The sequence below is a fragment of the Chlamydotis macqueenii genome, chromosome 4 (assembly GCF_036417535.1).
Source record: "Chlamydotis macqueenii isolate bChlMac1 chromosome 4, bChlMac1.mat, whole genome shotgun sequence".
Taxonomy (NCBI): domain Eukaryota; kingdom Metazoa; phylum Chordata; class Aves; order Otidiformes; family Otididae; genus Chlamydotis; species Chlamydotis macqueenii.
This window is the reverse complement of record NC_141559.1, coordinates 4,761,042-4,781,434: the sequence shown is the minus strand read 5'-3', so window position 1 is coordinate 4,781,434 and position 20,393 is coordinate 4,761,042. Positions and strand designations below refer to the sequence as shown.

Here is a 20,393-nt window from a genome sequence, read left to right as displayed (position 1 = left end):
GAGCAGAGGCCTGCCTAGAAAGTGTTTGAGACAAACATCTTGCTGCACAGGTGACAAATGAACAATAGGACCCTCCCTTGTTGTCAGGAGGAAGAGTTTTGTCCCTTGTGGGAAGCAAGATCAGATCTTCGATGCACACACGAAAACTCTAACTGCTATTTACTTCAACATTGCAGAAGAAGAAATAACCTCGGAAAGAATGATGAGTCTTGAAAACAAAAGGACCGATTTTCTAACCCATCCCAGAGCATTATGCTAATTCATATCACACTGTCCACCCAGATACTAAGTAAGCTGTTGAATAAACACATCCATGTGCCCTTTCATGTCACGTGAGGAAAGAAGAGCATGCTGTGTAAGCACCTGACAGTTGCCTGCAACTGAGTCATTCAAACAGATATACTTGGCAAGATCTGACACGATCTTGCCAAATCAAAACTACAGGTACTTGGAGGCCTGGACACGCCAAAACTGACAGACTGGCAACAAAGAGTCAGCCGCTAAAACCATGACAGCTCAGCCTTCAAGTATGGTGCAGCAGGGAGGAACGGGAGAAGGGGTCAGCCCTGGGTTCAGGGCCTCCCTTGCAGACTGCACAGAAGCAGCAGTTCACAGCAATGAAGGGATCTTGTTTTTTCCCCAGTAACTAAGCCCTTCCCTGCTCCTAGCTGCCCATTTTGCTATGAAGGCTCCCCTTCAGCCCAAATAGCATCAGAAGTTCTTGATCCCTGCAGTGCCAGCTCCCAGCCATGCATCCTCTCCCTCACATTTTTCCCCGCTGGCTGACCACCCAGCCTAGCATTTCTTAGGCGCACCACTGGTGACAAATAAAACCTATGTAAAATAAAATAAGGAAACAGGACATGATCTTGTAAGAGGCAAACAGATTGAGCAGAAACTAATGGTTGTCTGCAAACTGCACCTCAGTTCCCAAAGGACTTGCAATCCCATAAGAAACTGCCAGTTCCTACAGCGCTACTTCACCGAGAATCCATTTTCTTAGGATCCAGTATTACTGAACCTTGGTTACACACCTTACTATAAACTTAAATTGCACAGGAATAGAAGCTACAAGAAAACTTAAGAGAGATACAGCCAGTTTCTTTGGCGACTCTAAACATCTCTTTCCAATCTTCTTTATGGAAATGCTATTTTCTAGCTTTTCAGTGGCTTTGTGAGAGGTCCACCGAAATATACTTTTAACTACCTGTGTAAATATGCACTAAGTTAGTGAGTTAGCCTCTGTCTTTGAGGGGAACACATTCTCAATGAAAAGCGCTGGTATCTAGTGGACTTGCACAGCACGGGACAGTTACAGGCATGGCTGTGTGCCTGTAAATAAGCCTCTGATTTGTTAAAACATGACCCACACCTCCTGCTTTCTACAAATTATCAAGACACAACATATATCTATTTCATGATACTCCTGCTTGCTGCGTGCAACTCTGGAAGAATCGTGTCAGAGACAAATCCACTAAACCAGACCACAGTGCTGCGCTGATAAATCCAACTGCTGCAGACAAAAATCCTCATCATCTTGACTCACTTGCATATGTGTTCGTGTGTGTGTGTATAATATACTCATACATATAGTACACGTATGGATGAACGTGCATATATCTCTAACATAGTACCATTATGACAAATCAGACCAAAAAATGTTTGACATGTTGTGAGAAAAATAAAAAGCTTACAGATCTACCAAGAGAAGCTTGTAAGACATCTTGTCATGCCTTACAATTAACAGAAGATGATTTGTATGCATGTTTATGTTCTTTTTTAAGTACAAAGACATACATAAGTATCACAGTTAAACTCCTTTCCTCCTTTACTGACCTGCCAAAACCTCAGGTCGAAATCGCACAGTTCTCCAAAAGCAATGACATCACTAGCACCTCAAGTAACATCAAGAACGTAGCTTGCGGGATAAACACAGTGCTCTCGTCTCAGATGTTGGCAGGTAAATAGCTTGAGTTCACATTTCAGTCAGGAAAGAAAGAGAAAGAAAAGAGAGCTAGCACTCTAAAGAGGGCTGTGGAAGCTGCGACAGCCGAAAGCAAAACTGCAACAAAGAAATAAACTCAGTACCAGTAATGAGAGGCATAACTGAAGTTATGCTTGCTGCATTCTCGCTTGTGTGCCTCAAGATTCACACAGAAGACAGCTGGAAAACAAGCACTAGTTGTAAGAGAAATGGCTATCAGAAAAGCAAATAATCTATCCCAATTAGCCTTAAAATACCTTCTTCAAACTATAACTGACTTCAGGTAAATAATCCTTTACCTGGTCAATGCTCAGCCTACTCCGGCTGAGCGGCATCTATTACTTCAGAGGTTTGTAAGGCTCCATGAAGACAGCAGCCATCTCACAAATAAAACACACAGAAAAATCCAACAGTGTCCAAGTGAAGCATTACTGCAGCTATCAGCGTAACAGATTTTGTTGGGTTTTTTTCTGTTTGTGTTTTTTTTTTTTTTCAAGTGACAGATTAATAGACACAAATAGAACAAAAAAGAAATACCTTCAGTGTTGTTTTTTGTCCAATTATTCCGTAAATCTGTGCTGAGGGATGAAACAGCAATAGCTGACTCTTCACTCAGTGCCCCCATTGCTGTGTAATGCAAATAGATGCTTACTGTAACAGAAAAACTCAGTATCTCTATTCAAGGTTCACTTCATCCAGAAAACATGTACCCACTTCATACAGTTCTGATACGATGCAGCAATATAATAACAATCTATTTAAAAGAGTCTTGTCTCAAACTTCCTTTTGCCACACCATAATTATGATTTTGGGGAAATCAACTATTGCTTGCAAATTTCCAAAACACACATCCATTCTGTTCTCCATTCTATTACCTTACAAAATGTACAACACAGATACCTGTAATATACTAGAGTGTTACACCTATTTACAAGTCCAAGTAGCTTCTTTTCAGAGTCCAAATTATACCCTAGGAGTTCAAATTTCAACCAGGTTTAAAATGGTTAAAGTAATTCTGCCTTGCAGTGTCTTCACATGCTCCCCACCCCTACTGCTTATTTCGGAGAGTGACCTACTGCTCAACAAAGCCTTATACCTTACAACACGGAAAAGCCTCCTCCAAACCTACCTTTCAGCAAAATATAGATTAGCATTCCAAATGCCATGGCAGGCAGCTGCTTTAATACCTTCTCAACTCTTCTTTCCAGATGGCTCACTCGCTCTGCTTATCTGTGCTCTCGTGTTTTCTCTTGCACTTATACGCCATGAAGCGTCATCTGCTGTTCTCACCAATCAAAAAAAAGTGCATCTGGCAACAACCTCAACCCTCGGGGCAACCACACATTTATTTAGGAAACTGCTATTATCTAGCAATGGGATCAGATTTTCTTTTGAAACTCTGGTTTCCTATTACCTGTAGGCATAATTGTGCATGCAAAGATACAGTTTTACAGTGAGACCTGGTATCTGCCAAAGCACAGCAACAAAATGCAGCAAAATAGAGGTGAGCAAAACGAAAACTGACCTATTGTGAGAAAAGGGACCTTTATTTTCCTTCGCAATGTAGGTCTTGCATTACTTCCAGGAGGATAGGCAGCAGTCATGATGCTACTCGGGAGTTTGGGGTCCAGGGATCAGCCCCTGCTTTGCTCGTGTTCTGTCCTTGGTCCTCCCTGTACCTCAGGTCCCTGCCATCCAGAAGAGGAACGACGAGAACAGCTAGTGCCGAGATTAGGAAGTGATCAGACGCAAAGACCACGGCCCATGTTCTCCACTAGTGACTGTTAGCAAGAAGCCTTTGATCACAGGCTCTGGCGAGGCCAGGGGGCATGCTTACAGCTTCTCCCTTCAGCCATCCCATGCGCACAACACACCGAAGCAAGGCAGGTCACCAGCCCTGCGCAAGATTTGGGATTGCTGGCTGGAGCAATGCGCCATTGTGCAGGGCACAAGCCAAAAGCTAGCAAAGCACAGGTGCAGAGAAAACACAGACTGAAAGAGAAGGTAAGCTGTTGCCTCCTGCATGAGGCGATCCCTTCATTACTCCTGCCACTACACGGCCATAAAAGCCCATCTCTACCTTTTCACGGAAGCGGGTATGCATAATGAGAACGTTCATACTTTTCACATGAAGTGTGGGCAAGTCTAACGCATACCTGTCGTACGCATTTCTTATACTAAACCACTCTCCACAGCCCCAAACGCTGCCCAACTTCCTTGGTCACGGGCAGCTCAGAACAAGTAGGACTGGTCTCTCTGGAGGGTACTTACGCAGCCAAACATACTGGAGCAGATCATCAGGACGGCCTAGGTCAATAATGGCCAGGTACATCAACAAATTGACTCTCACCGAAGGAGAACTGCACACTTCACCCCAGCAACAACTTCGGGTCTCTCAATGGTGAGCTCCAAGCAACAAAAACATTTCACAATTTTTGTATTTTTAAAACCAAAAATATTCTGATAAAGGCTGCAAGAACTCTGGTCAGCTCGAGTTCACCCTCTATGCTGCACTTTCCTCAGTGACCTGTAGGACTGAATCTAGCCACTTTATACATTAAGGGAAAAAAAAAGAAGCTAGTTACGCACATTTTAATTATGTGTTCTCCTGCTCATGGACTGCATTCCAGGAGGATTTTACCTTCCTTCACTATCCAGAATTGCTACATGCCTGCACACTGATGGAGTGCAGCTTGCACACTTCCCGGATCGACAGGAGCGTTTATGCCTACCTGGATAACCTCTGCTATCAGTTCCAAGCAGGGCTAAGCCTCGCGAGCCTTGCTTTCAACACACATCTACACAATGGAAGCTTAATCCGGCTCGAATCCAGGAGGTGGCTTCGTCATTAGGCAATGCAGCTGGGTGCGGCAGCCCTGTGAGGAGGCTTCGGTGGATAAGGCCGTGCCTCTGTCTTCCACAGGTCGTTCGTGAACCGGATTTGACCAAGTCTGGCACACGAGCACGCTTCTTGGTTCAGTTAGTAGGCCCTCCTCTCTGGATGCTCCTGCTGGATGTTCTCCCAGTGGAGAGTACTCTCACAGATGTGCCTGGTAGCTCTGAAAATAGCATACCATCGACTGAAACTTCGGTCTCACTGGCTTTTGAGTAAGGCTAGCCTGTCCACCAGAGGTGAAAAGAAAAAAAGCTTAAGATGCACAAAAACTGCTTGTAGGACATGAAAGAGGAAGACTCACTCGAGTGATCTAAGCGAAACACCATGAATTGTTATTCTGCCAAAAAAATGCAGATATTATTATAGTTAAATCAAAGAAAGCAAATATTAACCTACAACAGCAATGTAAACAGATTTTTTAAAGTAATGACTGAACATGCAGAAGGATCTCCATTCACTCCACTCTTAAAGACTGCTGAAAAAAGACAAAACACAACCACCTCAAACTGTATTAAAATTTTTCACCAAGACCAACATAACAGTGAACAAGTTATGTTCCATCTTAGTCAATGATGGGTTGATCAGTCCAAGTATTATCTGCATAAGCAGCCTGATTCTCCTAACATTCATCCTACCGCTTAAATTTAAACAGATAAGCAGCTTTCTGCACTACTGGCACTATATATTTAGTAATGATTCTGTGATCATTACTTTTTCATAAACACCACGTTAAACAAAACTCTGAGGAAGTCCATCACAGAACAATCAACACAGAAGCAACACTCCATCTTGTTTCTTTTATTACAGTAAGTGCATTTTTTTTGTTTAACAGCAGTAGTATTTCGCCACAATTACTTTCTACTTCCCCTTTCAAGTTATCTATAGTCTACTGGGAAAGGCCTAAGGCTCCTAATGAAAATAAATCAAAGTTATCCCAACTGAGATAAAACCATGAACAGTAAAGTCCAAACTGGCTCCCACTGACTTCAGTGGGAACTGGGGATGGCTCTTCACAGTAATAGTGCACACAATTCTACTGCATCTTCACAGTAACTGCACTCCAACTTTCACATTGCATGAGACTATTCTAGATGCATCTTGGAACTAAAATTTCTAGGAAAAGAAACATACTGATCCTTTTATCCCATACAGCGCACCTCTCCCGTGAGGCCAGGCTGAGAGAGCTGGGGCTGTTCAGCCTGGAGAAAAGAAGGCTCAAGGGAGACCTTAGAGCAGCCTCCCAGTGCCTAAAAGGGGGCTGCAGGAAAGATGAGGAGAGACTTCTGACAAGGGCATGGAGCAATAGGATGAGGGGTGAGGCTTTAAACTCAAAAGGTATATTTGTAATTCATGCTTCATTCTTCATTTTCACACACATAATAGAGCACCACCAACGTAGCTGCATAGGCTGCGTTCTCCAACTCACTTTTGCTCATACTAAGTCAGCGGAAGAAAACACAAAGTATTTTAACATTTTGTAAACCATCAAGTTCAGCGTACTTTACATGAAAAAATAAATACAATGTAGAAATAAATATCTCTGTAAGAAAAAATAAATGTTTTGTGTATCAATAAATAGAACAACTTGGATTCTTCTTCCAAGGTAGCCTGCTTGCTCTAGTAAATGAGCTTTTTAGCAACTACGAGTGTGTTCTTCAGCAGCATTGCAACAGTCATAGGTCCTACCCCTCCTGGCACTGGAGTGATAAAGCCAGCCTTCCTCTTCACCTCTAAAAAAAGAGAAGAGAGAAAAAGGGATTGACTAAGAACGTTTCCTAAATCATTTTTTTCCTTCAGTTGCCCACAGATGCCTAACTGGTAACGAATATAAAGGACGGAGACTTGGCAAGTACTGGAGAAAACGGGAAAGTTAATGCAGAAGTCTCACTACAGCTATGGTAGCGTCAATATACAGTCAGGATCAGGGCTCTAAGGCAGTTTTCTTCATCTGAATATTGTCACCCAGGGCCTAATTCTGGGACAGGGTTTCACAACTCATTTGAGCTGACTGACCTGCAGCAGGCTGTCTTTTCCTCATGGGAGCAGCACACACACTCAGGCAGCCTGCTGTCAGATAGCTGGAAAGCTAATCCTGCCAGATTTTTATAGTGAGGGGCTATTTTTGACTGTTTGACCTGGCTAACCAGCTGGCCCAGAACACCTGGGAGACACAAGGACAGCATGACCCCAGCAGGGCAGCAGGGACTTGCACCACCACCCCCATCTGCCAACTGTGATACCGCACCTTCAGTATTCAGGAGAGCTATGGAAGCTGGGGTACACGAAGAGATGATCCCCCCAAACTGTGTGCGTTTGAGGAGCAGCACGCAGAGCAGGAGTTTGCTGTAGCTATCAAAATTGACAGCAGAGCACCAGAAGCAGTTAAGTCACTTATTCAGCCTCTTTCTCCCCCTCTGGTTTGCAAGTTCTAACAAAGGCATTCTACAATCACAGAAGGGAACTGAAAACTGCAGAGTGAAAAACAGATTGTAGTGGCAAAATTCACATTGCAACTTCAGCCATAAACACGTTAACCTCTCTGTACGACAAATTCATTTAACGTAGCAATAAATCCTGACTTGATATTCTTATCTACTGTCCAAAACGCAATCAACTGGAATTGCAGGTTACTTGCAAAGGAATTAGATGCAACTGGCTGGCAATTCATCACATGAAAAACTGTAACGAGCAGTTATTTGCTAATAGTGGTTACTCCAAAAGGTGTATTACTGACCAGATTACTACAGAGGTTTTTTTTTCCTCAAGTGCCACTGTGGGAGGTTTTTTGTTTGTTAGTTTGGGGTTTTTTTTGCTTGCTTACAAATAATTTCTTGCAAACTCACATTCCACTATTAAAAGCATTGTTTTTAAAAAGGCACATGCACATACAAAGGAGAAAACTGAACAAGCACAACTGACACAAACATGTACATTTCCCCTGAAGTCCCTACAGAGCAGAGTCTATACCTGGCTGCGAGAAGAGCTCAATGGATGGGAAACTAAAAACCTCTGTTTTGAAATAAACAAGATAACCTGCCTCTGCTTTAACTGTATTCATCCTGAATTTATGTGGTGCTTTACTGTTGAGAAAAACAAGGTCTCACCAAAAAAAAAAAAAAAAAAGTGAAAGTGAATTTGAAAAGCTGAATATTGGGGGATTTTAAGGGAGGGGGGTAAAAAAATTAAAAACCACCATCTGAACTCAACAAGGCAGGGACTTCACAAGAGCATTCGCAGAATTTAACGGTGAATATCTCACTGTGTTGAAGAGCAGAAGATTAAGCCTCATAGAGGACAGAGGGTAATTACAACTGGGAGGATTTTAATTACCCAGTTGACTGGTACCACCAGACATACTGTTAAAATATTTGGAAAGGTAAACAAATTGCAATGTGGGTTTTTTTACATGTAAATTGTAACAAGTGAATTAACATCTCGTACGACAGTTGTTCTTGATCTTCTCAAATACAAATAATTTGTCTTTTTAATAGTTATCCTATTTTTAACTACCTACCTTTTGAGACTGGTGTTCATGGTTAATACAGTTACTGTGAGTTTCCAGATTAATGTCATAACTATTGACACGTACCCACATCTGAAGTAAACACAGTAACTAACTTAGAAAATATTTTAGGCATTTTAAATTGAGATAAGTTTGTTTCCATGGCAACGTTACATACCTCTTTCTGGTATGATTCCAACTACTCCTATCTTACCTACAGAGAGGTACAACGCAGAAACGGACCGTGCCTTACTGACAGAAAGCCTTTAAGCACTATCCTGCACAGCATTCATTGCCTCTAGCGTTAGGAACCGTAGCCGGCAGTAAACACACTCTACAGCGCTTTCACAGGTTGTTGGGGAATGTCTCTGCCCTTACTCTATCGTTATGGGAATCCCTGCGGGTCCGTGTGGCAGAAGACGTATTTTGTACCACTTAGCACAAAACCACCAGATAGCTTATTCACAAAAGCCGATCCAGATTTTTAAACGCACTACAGGTGTCTATGTTGGGTAAACTACCACCTGGTAAGTTCCCATCTGTAAGAGTAAATACAGATACTGTAAATGCTCTTTTCCAAGCTGAATGCCAGTGACCAAAGGGGGAAAAGTAACTTTGCCCTCAAACATGTGAATAGGTTTTCCTTTCCTCATGAAGCGTAGTAGGCCAAAGCACAGCTCTGAGACAGCACTGCGGTGTGACCCATCTCATGTTGGCACGTATGGTGCCGCACTGTCGGTTCCTTCAGAAGGTCTTGTTCCTGCTTCTCAGCAATAGCATAACTCTGTCTCTAGCTTTAACTCTGTTTTCTCAAGATGCATGCTGTTCTCCCAGGCATTTCTCTGCCAATCTGGAAAATATTGGTATGCAAACAAGGTGCCTATGGGGGAGGAACTGCTATTCTGCAGCTTCTGCCGAACCTTAAAATCTTCCTTTGATTCTTCAGAAGAAATAAAATGGAGATTGTTTCCTTGAAAAACAGGATCCACTGCTTTGGAAACAGCCCTTCATTCCTAGGTTCCTTCAAAGCTAAGGACATCAGACACCTAATAGGGTTGATCACACAAGCCGAGGGCAAGTCTCAACCTGAAGGCAGTTCTGGGCCTTGTGCATCTGCATGAAGCCATGCCAAGTAATTCCTGCCTAAGTACTGTTACCACACGGCTTCATTAGTCCCTGCAAAGCTACGCTGGATCACTGCATCCCTGCAGCACTGCACAAGTGTGAACCACGTGCTCAGCAGCCCCAGCAGATATCCCATGTTCTGCTCTATGCGTTCTGGAAATCTTCTCACTACGCACTGTGGGATACCAACCAGCAAGCATCTACTCCATCTCTCAGTTCCTTCTTTTTGAAGTTATCCCTCTTTCTCTTACTGCAGCTATTTTAACAGCGATATAAGTAAAACCAAGCAACTACGGCCTCATATTGAATTCTAATAGTGCCTACGTCTTGCCTCCCCCAGTACCTCTAAAAGCCAAGGAAGAGGGATCCTGGGCAGAAAAATCCAGAGAAAAATTATGCACGACAGCTTCTTCGCATTCAGCTAATTATCAGACAGATGAATAAGATACTTGATGTAGTCTTGGGCAGCAGAAATGCAAGACATCAAAAATGACTTATTACACCCCTGTACTACATACTCTTTTGTGGAGGAGTACCTAGACTTGGCCGTCCAGCAGCTTACTGCCACCAGTTAGCAACCAGTCTAGCCTTCTGGCAGTCTCAGCCTAATGTTAACACTCTATTTCTTGCACTAGTGGAGCTCAACAACAGGCAAAGCTTCCTCTCATTTTTGCAGAGCAGTAATACCATGACAAGATTACACAGACCTGACTTTTAATGGCAAAATGAATGACAGGTCTTGGAAATCAACTGAGAAATAAACCAACAAAAGCTATAGCAAAAGCAGCCGGAACATCCACATTCTGTTTTCATGACCACTGTTGGGAAAAGCTGCAGAGACAGATAACTTGGAGAGGTGCAGCCTGGAAGGTAACAAACACAAAGCAGCAGCAAACAACCATCAGAAGCGACCGCTATGACAAAGATTGGGCTTGCTGCGAACTCTAGCTAAGAGACAACTGCAAGACCATTTCTGTTAAGAAACTGGATTCAAATATTAGTGTGATAGATCTCTTCAGCGACATCAACAAGTTTCATGAAACCTGCCAACTTACTCTGTTACTTTGTAGCCATTAGTCCGGTAGCTGATGAGGACAGGACACATTTCCCTGGTTTTCCTTCAGCTGATTCTGTTTGGTACGCTTGGTCTATCCAGAAGCAATACGTTACTCTGGTCCATTCTTCACCTTAACAGGATTCAATACACCGTTTCCCTGGTTTCCCTGCATTCCCTATGTACAACTATTCCTCACCGAAAGGAAAGTCATAATACATGCCCTTCACCATCCGGATCATTTGTGGAGGCAGTCTTTTACGCTATTCAGTACTGGGAACCCCTCCCTGCTCCTGGTGGCACCCATTTTCCAGAATGTCTTTTTCATTGCCTAGGCTGTGCAAAACAGATGAGTCAGGAGAACGATTCTCATGTACAAACCCCTCCGCCAATATGGCGACTACCTCACCTACAAGTTCTTCCATAAAGGATTGTTTTTATATAGGCATCCAATAAAGACTCAAAAAAGAGCATTGTGGTCTGCTTGTCAAAGATACGGGAGGAATCAAAGAAATATGAGCAGCATTTAAAGCAAATTCCACTCGAGTTCTGTATACTTTGGTTTCACGGGCATTTCCAGTTCCAGTTTCAAAGGTTAGCTACAACACTGGCATGCTACTACCCTGCTCTACCAGCCACTCCTGGAAGTGGTGCTCCACCCAAAAAAGGTGTTCCAGTTAAATGCTCTGTTTAAGTTGCTGCTTTATTTCATGCTCCTGGTCTGTGCAGCCCTCCTCCTGCACTCTTAGCATTATTAGTGGCAACAAAAGCCCTCTAAAACAGGGCCAAGTACACCCACACATGCACTACTCTAGTCACAGAAACATGGCTCCCTTTCTGACTGAAACTTGCTGCCCAAAACAAACTAAAATGGCCCTGGCAATAACCCGAGGATGCCACCGCTTCTCCTCCTTCCTGCTACTTCACCCTCCCTCTTGTGGCTTCCAAAAGCTACACAGCATCCCCTCCCTGGACCAGATCTTTTGGCAAATTCTTAGCATGAATAAGGGTACGATGAATGTGCTGTGCTGGTTATACTCAGAGAGATGCACATGCGGTTTAAGACACCCTGGCAATATCAGGCTAGGCACCTCAGCGCTTCACAGCTGACCTCCACATGCACAGGATTTTCCTGTCTTGTTCTTTCAGATACTGTGGAACTGCCAAGTAAACAAATCTGGACCAAAAAAAATAATAATCCAACAAGCACAGAGGTACACCGATGCCATCACTACCAAGCCAACCATTGCAGCAGTTGTAACAGTGATACGCACAAAGTCTGATGCTGTTCAACTTTTTGAAGTAAACTAAATCTCATTGCTCCTCCTCATCCACTGGAGTTAAAAGCACAGCCCAAGCGTGTTCCTTGGCCTCAGAGTGTGTACGCACGTACACCAGCATGCGCCAGTGGTCAGCCCTCAGCCCACTGCGGGAAGCACTGCCAAAGGTAAGGTCTCCGGCTGCGGGCAACTGCATGCAACTCTCACCTACAGCACCTTTTAAAATGGATTTCAGAATTTCAACCGTCAATTTCTGAGCAGCTAACAAATTTGTTTGGCCTGCGGTAGGAATTTTTTCCTCCAAGCATTTCTTATATTAAATTTGATACTGAACAACATCAACAACAAAAGGAGGCCATTTTGATCTTTTTTTTTTTTTCCTTAAAGAGATAAAAATAAGCTTTAGTGTGTAACCTAACCTCTAGAGATTAGAGGATGGCATGAAAATATTGCTAGGCTACTGCAACTCAATCAAAACTGTTTCCACCCATCCATCTCTCCACTAAGGGAGATTTTCCGTCAGACGACCCAGTGAGGTAGGCCATTTCCATCTATTTCTTATAAACCCAACCTAAACTCTAATTGCCATATTAAGTTTCTGCTCTCCCCATGGCCACATTTTTCTAGCTGAAGAAGTGGATGACGAGACAGCAGACACTGGTGGGCTACATGATGTTGAACAGGTATTGTAAGTCATGCCAGCCATTTACGTACCTGGCCTTCACCTGCAAAAATCTTTTTCACTTAAGCTTAAATAGAAATTCAGTCAAGTGATGAAATGGGGGAAAATGATTAAAATCATTTGTTACATGAACACACTAGCTTGTTCCATTTCCCAACTGCCAAACCAAATACTTGGCAAAGGTGACTACTTTTAGTATTTAGAATTGTATACACAGGGGTGGGTTTTTTGGTTGTTAGAGGTTCAGTGAAACTTTCACCGATACCAATGAACCAACAACAATTTCCCTTTGGCAATGCACAGTGAAATGCTACTTGCAACTGTAGTGGCATAATCCAAGTTGAAGTTCCTCCCTCTTTTTTGGATCTTCCCTCCCCCCAGGTAAAATCCTGAGAACAACCCACAGCAGACATGACGAAACATATACAGTGCATAGCTGAAACTCTGAATCACAGCCCTGCCATTGAACCTACCCTATATTACATTCAGAAGGTCTCGCATTTAAAGAAAAACAAACAAAAAGGATACAATTTCATGATTCTTTAAGTTAGGACTTAGGACTTTTTGTCTCCCATTAAAATAGCGATAAATCTCTGAACTTTAGTTCAGTTCTGAAAACAGCAACTATAACCTTTCACTTGTGCTGGTATAAGCAGCATAACGAAACAAAATAAAATTTCAAGTTATACTCTAAAATTACTTTTCTACTGGAGCTCTGTTGCGCAAACACAGATATACCTTCCCACACGCATGCCGAGACAATCGCTTAGCTACACTTGTGCAGCAATTCCATGGACTTTAACAGACAGGTATCATGTACGATGAGCAGAAGTAGCAGGAACTAAGGGACTAATGTAATTACAAATACTTACAGCTGGCTAGAAACATTTTGAATATAATTAAGCTTTGAGACACTATGCCAGCCAAGATGTTAATAACCATGAAAAAAAAAAACAACCTGTGGGTGATTTTCATACTTATCAAAATAAGGAACTGTTGAGAACCACTAATAATGTGGGTAAATGCTGTCTAAGCTTCCCACACTCAACTCTGCCAAGACGCTTTAATTCTCAACTGCAACAATCCTGCTATTCCAGTCTGGAGCTCCTCCAGAGCAGAGATATTAAATCAAGTTACACTCTGAACTTGCTCTGCAACACATTAGACATAAAAAGATCAATATGTAACACCAATTTTTATCTGTTAGGCCTGCCTGGACCAAGATTTTCAACAGCTGAAGATAAGCCCACATTAAACCTAAGCATAACGTTCAAGGCCAGGCTGGATGAGGCTCTGAGCAACCTGCTCTAGTCAGGGATGTCCCTGCTCCTTGCAGGGGGGTTGGACTAGATGACCTTTGAAGGTCCCTTCCAACCCTAACCATTCTATGATTCTATTCTATAAAGGATACTTTTAAAGCAGAAGTTAACATTTCCACATACAAATGTACACCATAAAAGGAGGCTTGAGAAGCTGCGGTATAACAGTATTTGCTATGAAGAGCAAGAGACCCTATACTTGTGAAAGAGCAGAAACTGTTTTTATTACTTACGCTCGAAATACTTTACAGCGTCACAAAGGATTAGAGAGACCTGCAGACAAACACCTTCGGCCACCATATTGCCTTAAGAGCTCATCTGCATCTCTTAAAGGTTGCTGGTATGTGTAATCAAAAGTAACACTTCCTCTATTAAATAACATCTCATTTCTTAAGAGCAGATATACAAGCATACAGTTTGTTTTCTTATTTTAGTAAATAATTTAGAAAAATTTCTCTCAAGTGTCATCTCATTTGAGACACTGGCTGTTCCAAATATTTATCACTAATGAATCCCAGAAACATTTACCCAACAGGTTCATATACAGAGTGTTTCACTGACCTTCAAAGTCCACATCCCCAACTAGTTCCATCTTTCCTGTAAGAGGATCATGGACACGGTTGATGCCTACATCAATCACAGCTGCACCTTCTTTGACCATATCAGCTGTAATCAACTTTGGCATACCTGCAATCATCAAATATATGTGATTAACACAGCCAGGTAGTCTTAGGTAATCGGTTTCAAATAATATCAATAAGTATGCATGCACACATATGTATGCACAAAAAAGATGGTAATTCTTTCACTTGAATTTTTCTTGATACATCACACGTAGAGCACAATTATTCCTCAGTTTCACACAGTTTGTAGTTATGAGAAAAAAGGTGATTTTTTTTCTATGTTAGTTTCTACTACTACTACAGAAAAGAGAAAAAGAAAACTCCAACCCAGAAGTTGTGCAACAAGATTGGTTTTGGTTCTAAAATCACACTCAACCAATATGCAACTCTAACCGTGTTACTGGTAACCCCAGGGCATGACACTAACTTTTCACAGTGGAGCTTCTACACAACACAATGTCCTCGTATTTATAGCAAAGTGGGAGACCTTCCTGCTTGACCAAAGAGGGCCTGGCCTCAGCACTACACACCATCATCTCTCTGTGGGCTACATCTGTGTAGTGTCCTGGGGTACAAGTTTTTTGCTATTAAGAAACTCCAGCTAAAACTGAGTGCTGCAAAAAGCTGCCTCAGCTCTTTCATACGCACTGTATTCCTTCAGTTCATTTTCATGTCAAGCATCTTAACATTCATCACCAAGTTCAACACTTAGGACCCAGAAAACCTAAAAGGTTACCTCAAGTTCCAGACAAAGACCTGAGCCAATGACTGCATGTTTCCTGTCAGCACCCTTGAGCTATCTCTATACACAGCAAGAGACACCAAAACAGTTATTTACGTATTGAAACATCTTGAGCACAAAAATACCAAGTGAATTCCACACAAAGTCTGACCCAGATCCTAAAGAAGGGGGTGGCAAAACACTGTTTTCTAAGACCTGGACAGTAAATGTCTTCCACTTTGTAAAGATCACTGCATTTCAAGCTGAAGGTAGCACCACACATTTACTTTGAGGAGATGAACCTCACCTAGCTTCCTCAATTTGCTGAAGCTGGAGGTAAAACTTCTACGGCATGCCAACAGCTCCACTTGACGCACGGACAAGACTTACTTTTGCACAGAGCAATTTTAATCACAGGAAAGGCTATCTTAGAGCCAAAGTACCAGCACTGCTTTACAAACAGCAGCATCACTTGTCACCAGACATCTGAAATTTACACCTGGACAGCCACAACAAATGAAGGATTTCCTGGAATGTTAAGGCAAAGCAGTATCTGAGACCAAAGTCACTGCATGCTACCAGAGAGCCAAGAATATTAAGTCCTTCCACATCACCTGCATTAGCCTATCATATCCTAATTGCAACAGTGGCAATCTTTTTTTCTGTATTCACTTTAAATGGCCTCTTAAATTTCTTTCCTACCATGCAACCTCCAACTTTGAGTGTCTGGAAATTACAACTTTAAAATTACAATTCACCTTGCTTTTTGAGTAATTCCGTCAGTTCTACGTCCTGTGAGAAATTTTCATCCTAGCAATAACAGTACCTCTAAAGGCAGAGTCCAAGCTCCTCTCTCGCCACCAAAGTGGCTTTCTCTCAGGTGGAGAGGAAAAAAAAAAAGGAAAAGAAAACAAATCCCTACGGTTTGAGATTGTAGTTTTATTGGAGGTAAGCGCTGGTATACAAGGGCTCTGGCTTCATTTGAAGTGCTGGATCACAGCCAGTTCATCATTTAGATACAGGCAATACAAGACCCTTCTTTGCTCTCCATTTCTCACTCCCCCATAGGACACAAGCTTGAAACTCTGCTTCTAATGTTGAGCAAGCCAAGATCTCTAGTTCTTTCCAATGCCATTTGATAACATCTGGCTGCGTCTACTTCATCACCCTCTTACGCAATCAATCTCAACCTGTCCGGTAATTGGATAATGCCTCAGCCTCATGGGGGTAAATGATCTGTGTGTGATAGGGATGGAAGCATATTAACGGAAGCTGCACAGTTACACCCTTTGTAAAATGGTTTGATAATAGGCCAAATACTTAATAGCAACAAATAAACTAACCCCCAAACCAAATGAGCAGATCTATTTACTTAAGCCTACTTTACATACCAAGTAGGAAGAGATAAGCCTTAGAGGAGCGATTCCTAAAATGCACTGACTGAGGAATGTGGGCAAATCTTTCATTACTAATTTTCATAGAAAATAATTAATCAAGTTTTACACAGAAGAGAAGCAAAGCCCTACCTAATCCCAGCTTAGGTACAAGCACTGTAAAATAGCCAACTCCCGAGAAAGCTAACCAGCCACTGTCTGAACATAAGGGCCTGACAAATCAGCAATTCCTATATATGAGGACCACAGATCAGATGCCAAAGAACAGCACAAGTAGTCCCAGAAGAATTTCATCTGGCATTTAGCACCTCCATTCCTTCTCCTCTTAATCCCATCTCCAAACTTAGCAGGCATATGAATCTTCTCTCTCAAGGCAGACTGGAAAGCCAAGAAACAGAAGCAGCAGACCGACTAGTCAAAGACTGTCTTCTGCCTCCATCCCTGCCCTGGAAGTACCGTGGTGGCTATACGAGCACTACAGGTAAAGCTGCACTTATTCTTCCACTACGGGTCTGGGCCGATGGCAAAAAGAACACATCCCATAGGATGTCTGTACAGGCAGGGATAGTGGACAAAGATAGCAAAGGCTGCAGTGGGATGCGAAGTGCCAGGTATGCTTTGGAGCAAATACTACACTTTGGCTAGAAATGCAAAAGCTGTGTGGGATTGGAAGACTTTAGGAAGTTCCACCTGGAGGTAGAGACACCAATTTTAGGGAGGGGTAGACCTGGACAAGAACAGCATTGTTGGAACTTATGATGCAAGGAGGTGGGAGGGAACGAGAGGGAAAGAATAAACTACATGGATAGTTACAATCAAAGCAGGCAAGAAAACTGAGGTCCCAAGGGTGGAGACAAATGAGAGACAGCATATGAACATGGTTACTCTCAAGCTCAAGAGCAAAACCAGAAGTATCCAATCTGAAGTGCTACGAAAGCCAAGAATGCAAGTGAAAGAAAAGTCCTCAGAGATAGAGTACCACATGAGAATGAACAGACTCACTTCAATAAGTCACCAAACCGGGAGTATTACATGGGAAGAGGAGAATGAGAATAGGAATATCACTCTTGCATGCAGACACACAATAAAAGCTGTTTTCCATTTGCACATCTTGCACATTGGCCTATGACAGCAGCTGTTTCTACCCGGCAGGGTAGAAGTTACCTTTTTTTTGCAACACTCACTGAACAGGACAGACATTTCTGGGGAATGTGTGATCCCAAAAGTACAGCATGCACAGTTCTCAAGTACAAGAGGAACCTGGGAGGGATTCCACCTTTCTAAAGTGTCATCTTCCGCAGAGCATCCACTGGGGCAGGGCTGCACACTCTTTGCACAATCTAGCCCTAGGTTTTTTCATCATTCCAAGTAGATCTCATGTTGTGTAATGAGTGTTGTATCATGCTCCTGTTACAAATGACGCAAGGGGAAATAATGTGAAGAGCAAACAAGGCTGAATTGCTCCTGAACCGTTTTAACTGATGACAAACTATATTAATCATAAAAATTAGAAGCGATGATCAAACTGGTAGCAGTGAATTTGGATGAAAAGTTACTAGCTTATTTCCAGTTAGCACACATAATCACATATGATTATCTTTCATTCACAGCACGTGAATTCTGGTCAGGCTCACACTTGAGTAATCATACATGGGACAACTGAGCTGCTTCTTGCTCCTGACCTGGCATGAGAAAGAGATAGTGCAGTGAAGTCCTGAAGCAAATGACATCTTACTTCAACAGGAAGTGACGAGCTTTAGGCAGGTACCTATCTGTCTTCATCTAGAAAATCAGCAAGCGAGACTTTGGTCTTGAGGATGATGGAAGAAGGGAAGAAAAAAGAAGAAAGGTACAATCCTCTTTTAGTCCTCCAAAATGGTACAAGAGGAGGATATTCTGAGCTGCAAGGGGACACAGAGTTTTACCAAGGTTTTCAGTAACTTAGATTGTTTTGGTTTTGTAAAAAAAAATTAATTTATATTTCTATTTATAATACCCACAAACAAAAACCAGAGGTTGCTCAGAAGCAAAATTCTGCTTGTTTTCTTGTTCTAGAGTACGCAAACTGCAAGTATTTCACTCTACCTTGCCTTAAAAATAAAGACACTGATCTTCCTGACCCCTTCCATTCTGTTCTTAACATGATAATTGTATGGGGGGAGCGGGGAGGAAATGTTCAGCCTTTAATAATATATGTTACTAAAACTACCAGTTTATTTGGCAAGGTTGCCCTTAATTCTGACAGCAAGGGAATGATACCATTGTTTTATGAATGCAGCCTCCAGTTGATCTAACGAAATTCTCCTGTCAAAATGTAAATGACTCATGATTTTTGCACTGCACAGAGAATGTTTTAATTTACATAATTATACCTGTATAAACTATGCACTGACTGGTTCCCATTCTCAAGTTCACTCTAAAGTCTCCCCAAGGGAAAGGTGTCACATGTGCCGAGAAACAGTTTATGAGTTTGCAAATGTGAAGGGCAAGAACAAAGAGTCAAATAACTTGCCCTTCTTACAACAAGAAATCCTACTTACTGCAACACGCTCACAGCAAGCACGAGCACCAATTATCTGGTGAAGCGACAAACAGCTAGCAGTGCCACCACCACAGACACCAAAGTCTACTTTTTAGATTTGCAATGCTGCGATTGGAGTATTACGAACAACTAGTATTACCTGCAGCTACTACTACAATATCAGCGAGTTGCGTATGGATCTTGAGCTGCTCTTTTGGAGTGTACCTGTGAGTAATGGTCACTGTAGCATCACCTACAATGTAAGAGATGATCAGTTAATTGTAACATCTAAAACACTTGCATAGTATTTACTTTCAGGTGCAAATGACTGACTTAGGTATATTAACATTACAGAAGATAATCAGATTTGTCTCGGAATGCATCATTTATTTCAGCATATGTAGAATGCTCACAACACTTGCCCTGCACACATATAAAAAAATCATTTATTCTATAAAAATTGTCATAGGATGAATTTATTTATGCACTGTGGACTAGCTTATTCCTTAACCAGCTTCATTACATTTAGTGTAATTACACAGACCAAACCCAGCACAGAATCCAGTGTGTACCTTATTAAGCACAATTAGCACAATGTGCCTTAAGATTCAGTTGTTTGTCACAAACTAAAGCTTCGAGTACAAGATCACCAAGTTTGGATCTCTGTGCTCAACTACATTTGTCATTCATCTGTCTTGAAGCTCCCTAGATGCTTCCCTTGCCATTCTGCTGTATAGACACGAAGGAAGCCCACTGTCTTCTCTGTACCCGCGACCTAACTTCATAACACCGTTTCCCTCGAGTCAAAGTATAGTCTTTGGCCTGTGAAATGCACGCAAGGGTCAGACAGCAAAATCCCTCTCTTGACTAGAACGCTACCAGATTTCATCGATGAGAGGCGTCCTTGAACATATGTGCAGAACACAATGAAAAGCAGGATCAGTATTTTCAAAATTCCAACTGGATGGATCTGATAAAGTTTATCACCATAATCACTTTAGGAATCCATACATCCAATGCATATATTTTTCTGCAGACTCAAAGCACTCCAAGTCATCATTTCACATAACTCAAGTGCAATAAGAATAGAAAAGGCTGAACAAAAAGGTGCTCAGATTTTTCAGGTGTCCTACCATCTCTTGCATCTCCCAAAAGAACAAAAACAGCTGAACCCTTACTTCACATCAAAGTAGGAAGTGTTTGAAGTTATCACAAGTAGAAGCACACATCCTTTTGGGCAAACTCAAAAGATGCGGGGCCTGCCTGTGCATGTATCCACATTTCTTGGCAAG

The 20,393-nt window shown here is 42.1% G+C and overlaps 1 protein-coding gene across 6 annotated transcripts in view; it reads right to left on the bottom strand.

The window, feature by feature from the left end:
• The window catches only part of LOC104486158 (methylenetetrahydrofolate dehydrogenase (NADP+ dependent) 2 like), a 40,716-nt gene that overhangs the window by 5,149 nt on the left and 15,174 nt on the right, over window positions 1-20,393 (bottom strand). For 3 of the 6 annotated variants that reach the window (XM_086746096.1, XM_086746099.1, XM_086746097.1), the window contains exons 6-7: window positions 19,262-19,354; window positions 14,404-14,529 (exon numbers count right to left, since the gene is read on the bottom strand). In XM_086746096.1, the coding sequence (XP_086602222.1) occupies window positions 14,404-14,529; window positions 19,262-19,354 (219 nt within the window). Of the gene's footprint in view, window positions 1-2,521; window positions 2,636-5,663; window positions 6,611-14,403; window positions 14,530-19,261; window positions 19,355-20,393 lie in introns of those variants that run through there. The other 3 variants (XM_086746101.1, XM_086746100.1, XM_086746098.1) reach the window with 3 other exon arrangements.